Source organism: Glandiceps talaboti, chromosome 1, assembly GCF_964340395.1.
Source record: "Glandiceps talaboti chromosome 1, keGlaTala1.1, whole genome shotgun sequence".
NCBI lineage: Eukaryota > Metazoa > Hemichordata > Enteropneusta > Spengelidae > Glandiceps > Glandiceps talaboti.
In genome coordinates this window covers 12,634,290-12,647,924 of record NC_135549.1, presented here as the reverse complement: position 1 = coordinate 12,647,924, position 13,635 = coordinate 12,634,290, and the positions used below count along the sequence as shown (strand labels likewise).

The window sequence follows — 13,635 nt, the reverse complement described above, 5'->3', positions numbered from 1 at the left end:
TTTGTGTTGCCATCAGTAGATTTTTGTAAGAATCATCAAATTTTGTGCATGAATCGATCATCACATTTTGTGTTGTCATCATACCTTTTCAGGTGCAGGAGCAGGTGTGGTGAGTGTTTTGATTACTGACCCCAATGGTAACACACAGTCAGCCAATCCTGTAATTGAAGATAAGGGACAAGGTGTATATTACTGCCAGTACAAACCCACCATACCTGGAGACCATGAAATTTCCATTACATTTGCTGGTGTTAATATCCCTGGAAGTGTTTACAAAGTGAAGATTGCACCAGGTATGCTAGTATTCCTTTTAGGCACACACATCTTATATGTATATGGCATTCTGATTATTCTCACGACTTTGTCTTCTGGTGATTACAAGCCATGCCAATACCCAAATACAACTTACAAGCCATGGCAACACCCAAATACAACTTACAAGCCATGGCAACACCCAAATACAACTTACAAGCCATGTCAACACCCAAAATACAACTTACAAGCCATGCCAACACTCAAAATACAACTTACAAGCCATGGCAACACCCAAATACAACATTTTTGGTTCCAGAATTTGTTATGATGGTAAATTAAACAAATTCTCTGAACTCACAAAAATATGACCTGCATATTAATGCAGTGCATTTTTGGGGTCATTTGTCATTGGAAGAGAAGAAGTTGACCTTTACTGTATGATGATAATTTACATAGAAGTTTGTGTTCATACAGAAAAGAATGAATGAATCAAACAAGTGCCATATACATATAGGAAGAGTTTTCATGTATAAGTGTATATCGTTGGATTACAATGTCCACCAACATACAGAAATATCACCATATTGCATACAAGTTACCAAACAGTATGGAATATGTCAATCCAAAGTGATCATCGGATGGAAAGAAACACTCTGTGCTCATCGTGTCATATTTATTTTGTAGTCTGTGTTGTGATGTATCCTTGCTTTATGTATTTGCAAGATGTACTTTATGGACAAACATTGTATGGGGACATGTTTTACATGTACAGGCTGGTTGTTATTTATGGTGGAATTTTCTTGGTGTCACATGCACAGGGCAGTGGTATATGAACATAGAACACTCAATGATAGCAATTTACATCTATAGGGCTGTAGTGTATGAAAAAATGTTACATTTTTACACAATTTCACATGTACTGGTGCAGGACTGTAGTGTATGGAGATATCTCACTTCTTTGTATGATTTCACATGTACAGGACCGTATTGTATAGTAAAATGTCACATGTTTGTATGATGTCACTTGTAGTAGTGTCATCTTGGCATGCACAGCTTTGTTGCTCACATGTTTAGTACTGTCATCTTGGCATAGACAGCTCTGTTGTTCACATTTTTAGTACTATCATCTGGCCATAGACAGCTTTGTTGTTCACATTTTTAGTACTGTCATCTTGGCCATAGACAGCTTTGTTGTTCACATTTTTAGTACTATCATCTTGGCCATAGACAGCTTTGTTGTTCACATGTTTAGTACTGTCATCTTGGCCATAGACAGCTTTGTTGTTCACATGTTTAGTACTATCATCTTGGCCATAGACAGCTTTGTTGTTCACATTTTTAGTACTATCATCTTGGCCATAGACAGCTTTGTTGTTCACATGTTTAGTACTATCATCCTGGCCATAGACAGCTTTGTTGTTCACATTTTTAGTACTATCATCTTGGCCATAGACAGCTTTGTTGTTCACATTTTTAGTACTATCATCTTGGCCATAGACAGCTTTGTTGTTCACATGTTTAGTACTATCATTTTGGCCATAGACAGCTTTGTTGTTCACATTTTTAGTACTATCATCCTGGCCATAGACAGCTTTGTTGTTCACATGTTTAGTACTGTCATCTTGGCCATAGACAGCTTTGTTGTTCACATGTTTAGTACTATCATCTTGGCCATAGACAGCTTTGTTGTTCACATGTTTAGTACTATCACCTTGGCCATAGACGACTTTGTTGTTCACATGTTTAGTACTATCACCTTGGCCATAGACAGCTTTGTTGTTCACATGTTTAGTACTGCATATTACCTATATCCATAAACAGAATACTTGACTGTTGATTTGTACTTGCTAACATCCACATTTACACAAATCTTCAATGAACCTGGGCTTATACAGCCAAATTACAGTTACTTGGTGAGAGCTTTCGGTGATTTCAACCATTCAGTGTCTTCTTTAGTGTATCTTGTCTAAACTCTCATGCTATTGGCTGGATTGTGAGTTGACCTCTCTGCTAACTTGGTGATGGTTGGCCCTTCTTGCCAAAACATGATTTCACTTGTATTGTATGATTTTTTAACTTCTCTGAAGAAGGGGAAGTTGTTACAGTAATTGCGGATAATGAATTAGCGTCTAATGGAGTTGTCATGGTTACTGGGAGTAGCACTGTACCAATATCTGGTGGAGTAGAAAGTGTCACAATTAGTGAGTCACGTAGTGTTGAGACTCTAACAGATTCTTCCACTCAAGAAATTGAAACAAACGTAGAACGACGTATGATCAGAAGAGTGACAAGGCCAACAGAGGTAGTAAGAAAAGTTGTAACAACAACTGAACAACACAGTGTTGAGGGTGTCCATGAATCTTCCAATGAAGAGGTTGTCATAGTTACAGAACAATGCAGCCTTGAAAGTTCACCTGAACCATCCACAGGAGAGGTTGTCATAGTTACAGAACAACACAGCGTTGAAAGTGAACCATCAACACAAGAGGTTGTCATAGTTACAGAACAACACAGCATTGAAAGTGAACCATCCACAGAAGAGGTTGTCATAGTTACAGAACAACACAGCATTCAAAGTGAACCATCAACACGGCGTACTATCAGAAGAATGACAAGGCCAACAGAGGTAGAAAGAAAAGTTGTAACAATAACTGAACAACACAGTGTTGAGGATGTCCAGGAATCATCCAATGAAGAGGTTGTCATAGTTACAGAACAACAAAGTGTTGAAAGTTCACATGAACCCTCCACAGAAGAGGGTGTCAGAGTTACAGAACAACACAGCGTTGAAAGTGAGCCATCAATGCCAGAGGGTGCCATAGTTATAGAACAACACAGTGATGGAAATGAAAGTGTCACAGTTAGTGAGTCACATACTGTTACGACTCTACCTGATTCTTCCATTGAAGAAATTGTAACAATCGTAGAAAAACGTACGATCAGAAGAGTGACAAGGCCAGCAGAGGTAGAAAGAAAAGTTGTAACAATAACTGAACAACATAGTGTTGAGGATGTCCAGGAATCATCCAATGAAGAGGTTGTCATAGTTACAGAACAACACCGTATTGAAAGTTCACCTGAGCCATCCACAGAAGAGGTTGTCATAGTTACAGAACAACACAGCCTTGAAAGTTCACCTGAACCATCCTCAGGGGAGGTTGTTATAGTTACAGAACAACACAGCATTGAAAGTGAACCATCAACAGAAGAGGTTGTCATAGTTACAGAAACACACAGTGTTGAAAGTGAACCATCAACACAACGTACTATCAGAAGAGTGACAAGTCCAACAGAGGTAGAAAGAAAAGTTGTAACAATAACTGAACAACACAGTGTTGAGGATGTCCAGGAATCATCCAATGAAGAGGTTGTCATAGTTACAGAACAACACCGCATTGAAAGTTCACCTGGGCCATCCACAGAAGAGGTTGTCATAGTTACAGAACAACACAGCATTCAAAGTGAACCATCAGCACGGCGTACCATCAGAAGAGTGACAAGTCCAACAGAGGTAGAAAGAAAAGTTGTAACAATAACTGAACAACACAGTGTTGAGGATGTCCAGGAATCATCCAATGAAGAGGTTGTCATAGTTACAGAACAACACAGCATTGAAACTGAACCATCAACACAAGAGGTTGTCATAGTTACAGAACAACACAGCATTGAAAGTGAACCATCAACACAAGAGGTTGTCATAGTTACAGAACAACACAGTGTTGAAAGTGAACCATCAACACGACGTACTATCAGAAGAGTGACAAGGCCAACAGAGGTAGAGAGAAAAGTTGTAACAATAACTGAACAACACAGTGTTGAGGATGTCCAAGAATCATCCAATGAAGAGGTTGTCATAGTTACAGAACAACACCGCATTGAAAGTTCACCTGAACCATCCTCAGGGGAGGTTGTCATAGTTACAGAACAACGCAGCATTGAAAGTTCACCTGAGCCATCCACAGAAGAGGTTGTCATAGTTACAGAACAACACAGCGTTGAAAGTGAACCATCAACACGACGTACTATCAGAAGAGTGACAAGGCCAACAGAGGTAGAGAGAAAAGTTGTAACAATAACTGAACAACACAGTGTTGAGGATGTCCAAGAATCATCCAATGAAGAGGTTGTCATAGTTACAGAACAACACCGCATTGAAAGTTCACCTGGGCCATCCACAGAAGAGGTTGTCATAGTTACAGAACAACACAGTGTTGAAAGTGAACCATCAACACGACGTACCATCAGAAGAGTGACAAGTCCAACAGAGGTAGAAAGAAAAGTTGTAACAATAACTGAACAACACAGTGTTGAGGATGTCCAAGAATCATCCAATGAAGAGGTTGTCATAGTTACAGAACAACGCAGCATTGAAAGTTCACCTGAGCCATCCACAGAAGAGGTTGTCATAGTTACAGAACAACACAGCGTTGAAAGTGAACCATCAACACGACGTACTATCAGAAGAGTGACAATGCCAACAGAGGTAGAAAGAAAAGTTGTAACAATAACTGAACGACATAGTGTTGAGGATGTCCAGGAATCATCCAATGAAGAGGTTGTCATAGTTACAGAACAACGCAGCCTTGAAAGTTCACCTGAGTCATCCAATGAAGAGGTTGTCACAGTTACAGAACAACACAGCGTTGAAAGTGAACCATCAACACAACGTACTATCAGAAGAGTGACAATGCCAACAGAGGTAGAAAGAAAAGTTGTAACAATAACTGAACAACACAGTGTTGAGGATGTCCAGGAATCATCCAATGAAGAGGTTGTCATAGTTACAGAACAACGCAGCCTTGAAAGTTCACCTGAGTCATCCAATGAAGAGGTTGTCATAGTTACAGAACAACACAGCGTTGAAAGTGAACCATCAACACGACGTACTATCAGAAGAGTGACAAGGCCAACAGAGGTAGAGAGAAAAGTTGTAACAATAACTGAACAACACAGTGTTGAGGATGTCCAAGAATCATCCAATGAAGAGGTTGTCATAGTTACAGAACAACGCAGCATTGAAAGGTCACCTGAGTCATCCACAGAAGAGGTTGTCATAGTTACAGAACAACACAGCATTGAAACTGAACCATCAACACAAAAGGTTGTCGTAGTTACAGAACAACACAGCATTGAAACTGAACCATCAACACGACGTACTATCAGAAGAGTGACAATGCCAACAGAGGTAGAGAGAAAAGTTGTAACAATAACTGAACAACACAGTGTTGAGGATGTCCAGGAATCATCCAATGAAGAGGTTGTCATAGTTACAGAACAACGCAGCATTGAAAGTTCACCTGAGCCATCCACAGAAGAGGTTGTCATAGTTACAGAACAACACAGCGTTGAAAGTGAACCATCAACACGACGTACTATCAGAAGAGTGACAACGCCAACAGAGGTAGAAAGAAAAGTTGTAACAATAACTGAACGACATAGTGTTGGGGATGTCCAGGAATCATCCAATGAAGAGGTTGTCATAGTTACAGAACAACACCGCATTGAAAGTTCACCTGGGCCATCCACAGAAGAGGTTGTCATAGTTACAGAACAACACAGTGTTGAAAGTGAACCATCAACACGACGTACCATCAGAAGAGTGACAAGTCCAACAGAGGTAGAAAGAAAAGTTGTAACAATAACTGAACAACACAGTGTTGAGGATGTCCAAGAATCATCCAATGAAGAGGTTGTCATAGTTACAGAACAACGCAGCATTGAAAGTTCACCTGAGCCATCCACAGAAGAGGTTGTCATAGTTACAGAACAACACAGCATTCAAAGTGAACCATCAACACGACGTACTATCAGAAGAGTGACAAGGCCAACAGAGGTAGAGAGAAAAGTTGTAACAATAACTGAACAACACAGTGTTGAGGATGTCCAAGAATCATCCAATGAAGAGGTTGTCATAGTTACAGAACAACGCAGCATTGAAAGTTCACCTGAGCCATCCACAGAAGAGGTTGTCATAGTTACAGAACAACACAGCATTCAAAGTGAACCATCAACACGACGTACTATCAGAAGAGTGACAAGGCCAACAGAGGTAGAGAGAAAAGTTGTAACAATAACTGAACAACACAGTGTTGAGGATGTCCAAGAATCATCCAATGAAGAGGTTGTCATAGTTACAGAACAACATCGCTTTGAAAGTTCACCTGGGCCATCCACAGAAGAGGTTGTCATAGTTACAGAACAACACAGTGTTGAAAGTGAACCATCAACACGACGTACTATCAGAAGAGTGACAAGTCCAACAGAGGTAGAAAGAAAAGTTGTAACAATAACTGAACAACACAGTGTTGAGGATGTCCAAGAATCATCCAATGAAGAGGTTGTCATAGTTACAGAACAACGCAGCATTGAAAGTTCACCTGAGCCATCCACAGAAGAGGTTGTCATAGTTACAGAACAACACAGCGTTGAAAGTGAACCATCAACACGACGTACTATCAGAAGAGTGACAACGCCAACAGAGGTAGAAAGAAAAGTTGTAACAATAACTGAACAACACAGTGTTGAGGATGTCCAGGAATCATCCAATGAAGAGGTTGTCATAGTTACAGAACAACGCAGCCTTGAAAGTTCACCTGAGTCATCCAATGAAGAGGTTGTCACAGTTACAGAACAACACAGCGTTGAAAGTGAACCATCAACACGACGTACTATCAGAAGAGTGACAATGCCAACAGAGGTAGAAAGAAAAGTTGTAACAATAACTGAACAACACAGTGTTGAGGATGTCCAGGAATCATCCAATGAAGAGGTTGTCATAGTTACAGAACAACGCAGCCTTGAAAGTTCACCTGAGTCATCCAATGAAGAAGTTGTCATAGTTACAGAACAACACAGCATTGAAAGTGAACCATCAACACGACATACTATCAGAAGAGTGACAAGTCCAACAGAGGTAGAAAGAAAAGTTGTAACAATAACTGAACAACATAGTGTTGAGGATGTCCAGGAATCATCCAATGAAGAGGTTGTCATAGTTACAGAACAGCACAGTGTTAAAAGTGAACCATTAACAGAAGAAGTTGTCATAGTTACAGAGCAACATACTTTTGAGAGTGCCCCTGAACCATCAACTGAAGAGATTGTCATAGTTACAGAACAACTCAAGTCTCCTCAAGGTAAATCTGTCATTAGAAATTGTCAGAAATCACTGGTGAAATGAAGAGGCAGTGGTGTATGGATAGTTTTAGTGCACACTGGGTAGTCTGGTGATCTTTGGGTTTATATGCAGTTTTTTTTAACAAGATTGAAGCTTTGGGTCATTTATTTATTGTCTGAATGTATCGTTTCTTTAGCCCAAGATGTCATTACAAGAGTTGAAGAAGTCAATGTTGAAAGTGCCGGGATAGATTTTTCACCAGGTAATCAACCTAAAATGTGTTCGTAATCTCTCACTGCACTGAAAGGGTATACAGGATTGGACAGTTGGCTTATTGGTTGGTGGTGTGTACATTTCAATGTTTCAAAAAGAATAACCTGTGAGGGCAGTATAACAGTTGTAATGAGGTTCCCAGAGAAAGCACTTGATTCAATGTATGGAATGCAAACTTAATACACCTCAAACTGCATGAACATACTTGGACAAAAAAAAATACAGGAATGTATTATTTGTTTGCCCATTCTTCTGTGTTTCCTCCCCTAATTCATTTAGGATTCACAAATCCAAAGTAACTAAGATAGTTGTTTGATTCACTTCACTTTGATGTCATCACAGGATGGTAAAGTTCACTCTTGAGGTGATGGGTTACACGTAATGATTGCTGGGTCAATCAAATGTGGGTTTATTTTTGAATCGGACAAGTTTTGTTTACACATCAGTTTTACTCCTCACCAGCAGAAAAAGGAGACATTTTTGATTTGACGAGAGAAAAATATGTGGACAATGCAAGGTCTTCAGGTAAATTGTCAGGCATTATTTTATTTTGGGGTTGGTGATAGTTTACAACTCTTTTTATGATTTTTTATTTATTCGATTATTAGTGATGCGAAATTACTGTAGGAAATCTATTGAAAGGTGAAGTGTGTACTTTGATATGAGTTGTGTGATGAATGAATGAAGTCATGATGTTCTGGTTTGCTTGACTCTTATTTGGTTATAACACACACTTATTTGGTAGCAGACATACAGAGACGAAGTCATTATGAGACAACTTGCAACAGCTCTGTAAAATTTAGTGAAAAGCGCCACTCTGCCAAAACTTTGTATGCAGATTTTCATATTTTGTAAATTTTGTGTTATATTTGAGACTAGGATTATTTATAATTTGTCGTTTAATCTTTGATTATTTCATAACTCATTTATCAATACTAAATATTATCATATTTCATAAATGCCAGGACACACAGCTGTGACGATAGTGGAAAAGCATAGCCTTCAAAATACACAAAAAGAAGCTAATTTTACAGGTAAATGATCTGACTTGTAGATGTTGTAAAACAAGTCAAATATTCAAAGGTGTATTTCAAATCATTCGTGTCGAAATATCCATTTGAGTTTTTCAGAATTTTGTAGGTTGGTAGGAATATCAAAGTTTCATAGAAAATTTGGTAGTCTGTCATCCCAGAGATCCGTTTGAATTTACTATGATGCTAATGATTAGTGTCGGTTAATAATGTCGTAATGTTTATGGTTGGCAGGGTTGTACTTGCTCAAATCATAATAAAAAAGGTGTTTGTCTTTTTTTTATAACAAGTATTTAGGTTTTGTTTTGTGTTCAGTTTTCAAATGAATTCTGTGATTTTTTTTGTCTGTTGAATCATCAGTCTCAAATGTTGTCTTGATTCATTTATAAGCAGAACAATCTTTTACTGTCGTGGAAAAACATAACTTTGGACGTGATGACAGGCCGATAAAAATACGAGGTAAACTTTAGAAATAGTTATATATGTAATTTTTATAATTTTTAGAATGTACAGACCTCTTCATCTAAAGTTAGTCTAAAGTAATCAGAAATCAACAGATCATGGTCCTTGGCTTACACTTCTCCTAATACAACATGTGACAAAGACAAAAACTGTGAAATTTGCAAATACAAAGTCTCCAAACTCAAAATATGACTTGCTGTGTGGTGTATTGCTTGATTTTCATTCACCGTAAACTTGTAATAAAATTCAAAATGGCTGACTATAATCTGACTGTATATTTACAGGAGGTCACTTAATTTGTTGTAGACAAGGTAAATATTATTATAAATTCAATTTCAATTTATTGTACACAAAGTGCATATTAATTCACTGGAAATTTGAGTTTTCACTTCAAAATTAATTCTTGAATTTAAGAGCTTAGCACATCATTTTGGTCTTTCATTTACAGGAGTCAATTTTTGGCTCTGAAATCAGCACATTACTATGTAGTGTAGTTGGGTAGTAGCAAGGTGACTGTGTAGTGTTTTCTTGGCTTTTCATTCTAGTGGAATGGGTTGACAGAAATTAGAAACAGTTGACAAAATATAATATATATAGTAGTCAGTCAAGGGTTTAAATTCACTGTTCATAAGATAGAAAAATGTATAACTTTGAATTTATTGAATTTGAATTTGAATGATGTGGCAAGTGAATTTTGATCAGATTCTGACCAAATTGTTGCTAGAAAGACTGTAGCTGTTGATACACTTACAAGTTCGGGGTTACTATCCACTTGGTATGCACTGTCAATTTTGGGAATTTCTGATTGTGATTAGCGTGAAAGCATATATTTACTTGTGTGTGTGTGTGTGTGTATGTGTGTGTGTGTGTGTGTGTGTGTGTGTGTGTGTGTGTGTGTGTGCGTGTGCGGGTGTATGTGTGTGTGCATGTGCATGTGCGTGTGCGTGTGTGCAAATCTGAATGATTATTTGTATGTATGTATATACGTACGTATGTGTGTATGTATGTATGTATGTATGTGTGTGTGTATGTGTGTGTATGTATGTATGTATGTATGTATGTGTGTATGTATGTATGTGTGTATGTATGTATAAATGCATAAGGAACGAGTGATACAGTCCGAATTAATAGATGTATGTACAATGTATGTGTTTTTATTTGCTATTTTATGACTGCATGAATTCAATACATGTAAAAAAAAATAATCATAAATTTAAGTCATTAACATCGGTCATAACCATAAACCAATATATAAATATATATTGATATAAACAAATAAACAGTTTTGAATTATAACATTGTGGTTCTGAACATCCACCAATTCATGCCAAATGTCTGCAGAGCTGAGAAAGAACTCTCGATTTCTTCATCTCATAGCAAACTTTATAATTCTGATTGTATTCTTTTCCAAGTCTGAACTTGCTTTCCCCAGATTTGAACATTATATGAATTAGTTTGAGAAATTATTGGAATTAATACCTCCTGTTTGTTGGTGGGGATAGGATATTTTGCACTGTGAAAGGGTCTTGCACTGGGGAAGGGTCTTGCACTGGGGATAAATATGAAATGGGAAAGTGTAGACTATGAGATATCTGTTCTCGATGCTAAAATCTTCATGATTACCTCTACCAGAACAAGTTGTCACTACAGTTGTGGAAGAACGTACCTATAAAAGCATCATGGAGGATCTGAATCCTCAAGGTAAACAAAGACAGCTACAGTTTGTACCATCAGTCAAATCAAACGTCAGACAGACATGACTCTCGGAATTGAGTTTTTAATAAATTTTCTGATATTCCAAGTGTGCAGAACTCAAAATGGAGATGAGTTATCTTGGTAGAGTTTGTATACTATTAGCTTTTATTTGAGTTATTCAGGATTTGTGACTTACTGCCGCCAAGTAAATAGCGGATATCATACATTCTTCTTTTGGATAAGTTGCACCATGCATAGGTATGTTACATCCAATTTGCATAGTGTTCATTGGAGCAGCAGAAGTCAATTGTTTTAACAGTAACAGAAATATACCACATGTTCTGCAACAATAAATGTTTGAAGAATTTCCAGATTTCCATGTGTTTTGTTTACGACATGACGTGTGATTGCCTGAATCATATATACAGAAAACTTTTCAATTCTTGATGATGCATCTTTTCCGGTTCAGATATTGAAGCAGCTTTAGCCGAGCTTGGTATGGATGATCCAAGTGAACAGTTGCCAGGTAAAATCTAGACAATATTCAAAAACACGGGATGGTATAGTGGCACAATTTAGTACTGTTCACATGACATCGGTAAGGTGGTTCACTGAGGGATACACATACATTTTCCAACATCCAATGCCCTTTCCACTTCCTAATGATACCAAAGTGTATGTACTTCTTGTATCCTTGGTAAGGTAATTAATGGTTTACAGGTGTGAATACAAATGGGGTTACAGTTCTGATTCTATTATTAGATGAACTGTAGAATGTTGGCTTACACTTACAGGTGTGAATACAAATGAGATTACAGTTCTGATTCTATTATTAGATGAACTGTAGAATGTTGGCTTACACTTACAGGTGTGAATACAAATGAGATTACAGTTCTGTTTCTATTAGAGAGGGAACTGTAAGTGTGAAACCATAGTTTGTAAAGACCATACAACATATATATACTCCTTCCTTGTATTTCTTGATTTCTTAAATACTCTGACGTGTATTTCTTGATTTCTTAAATACTCTGATGGTATTGAACTTTTTTCATTGATGGTTACATACACTGTAAACACATGTACTGTGTTGACTCTCACATTCACAGACACTGGTGTTGTGACCACAGTTAGGTTATGTCTTCATTGCAATTGCTTTAATTTCAAATTCGCTTTTTCCAACCAGGAGACACCCCTTCTGATGCAGTCAATGGTATTCCAACAGACTTTGACTTAGCACAAGCCCTAGGTAAATCTAAATGTTGGTCTTGATATTGTCACAGCGCCACCAAGTGGTGATAGTTTGTGATGGGAGGTGTACAAGTCACATGACTGTTTGTCTATCAGCAGCAGTCAGATTGTTACACTAGATCACATGGTTGGTGGTTCTCTCACAGATTGTTACACTAGATCAAATGGTTGGTGGTTCTCACAGATTGTTATACTAGATCACATGGTTGGTGGTTCTCTCACAGATTGTTACACTAGATCACATGGTTGATGGCTCTCTCACTGTTTGTCTACTGCACATATTTTGGGGAATACTCAGTTGGTTGATCAGTATTTGCACTGTTAAATTTGCTCACAACACTTTGTGATATTTGGTGACTGGAGCAGAGAACATTGTCTATTCATGTGTATATATATAACCAGTAATCTGCAAATCTACATTTTATCAGAAAATTTCCCAGTTGATGATGATGATGATGATGATGAGGAAGATGAACTCCGATATAGAAGTGTTTTCCAAATGGATATCAGTGGTTACCAAGGTACAGGAGCATCAATGCATTTCAATCAGTCATGTGTTAACACTTTGAAACTGAGTGTGATGTGTATTTTTCATTGCTCTTACCAGTTAAAAATAGTTCATCAAACAGGATTTGGTGGAAAGTTAGCACTTGATATTGTGGGGAATGGGGTTGAATAGTAGGGATTTAATGTTCTCTTGTGATAGTACTTTGTATATAATACTATGCAGCCATGCAGTTATAGTGCATAACAGTTAGATTCAGATTCAGACTTGTATTATGGTGCTTATAGATGTCCTGCCATTTTTCCGTGATAGTATGTATACATTGCAACTGTTTAAGGATATTGATCTGATTGTATATCACAAGTTCAATTTGTGCAAGTGTATGGTTTATAAAGAGTTCAAAGACCTGTGTGTAACATATAGGTTGTTTTTTAACACAACGACATGGTAATACACGGCTACTTGTAAGATTCCTTGCTGTAATGTTGTGGAAGGTTATATTGTCAGTCACATGTTTGTTGTAATTTACTATTATACAATACCAGGCTCTATCAACGATGTTGCAATTATGGTTATTGGTACACAAGATGACTCAGACTATGAAACTGAGATAATAACAGGTAATTGATGGATATGAAATCATGCACTGCTCAGCACTGACCAATCAGGAAGCACACCACATGAATGGAAAACTTGAGGGTGTATATTAATTGAACTCTTATTGTGATCTTTTTCTTTTGATTTTGTATGCTGTGATTACTTTTTATTCAGGCTTTTATATGTTCACTGAAACTAGAAGATTGTAATTTCACCACAAACTTTGAATAAAGATATGTTTTAAGTTTGTTCTGTATATAATGATAAGAACTTGGGTGATGTAATATTTGACCCAAGCATCATTTGATGTCACCACAAATGTACTCCATATGGTATAGTTACTATGGCAACAAATTTTGATAGAAGATCCAACGATACAAGTTTCTGAGTGATATGACTGATATTTCCAAACTGTAAGCTACATTAAAAGTACATTTGAAATTAGTGTTTTA

General features: G+C 37.4%; 1 protein-coding gene across 1 annotated transcript in view; it reads left to right on the top strand.

Moving 5' to 3' along the window:
• Positions 1 to 13,635, top strand: part of LOC144434970 (filamin-A-like) — a 116,562-nt gene that overhangs the window by 46,200 nt on the left and 56,727 nt on the right. Inside the window, exon 7 of the mRNA XM_078123533.1 lies at positions 93 to 293. Within this exon, the coding sequence (XP_077979659.1) occupies positions 93 to 293 (201 nt within the window). The remainder of the gene's footprint in view (positions 1 to 92; positions 294 to 13,635) is intronic.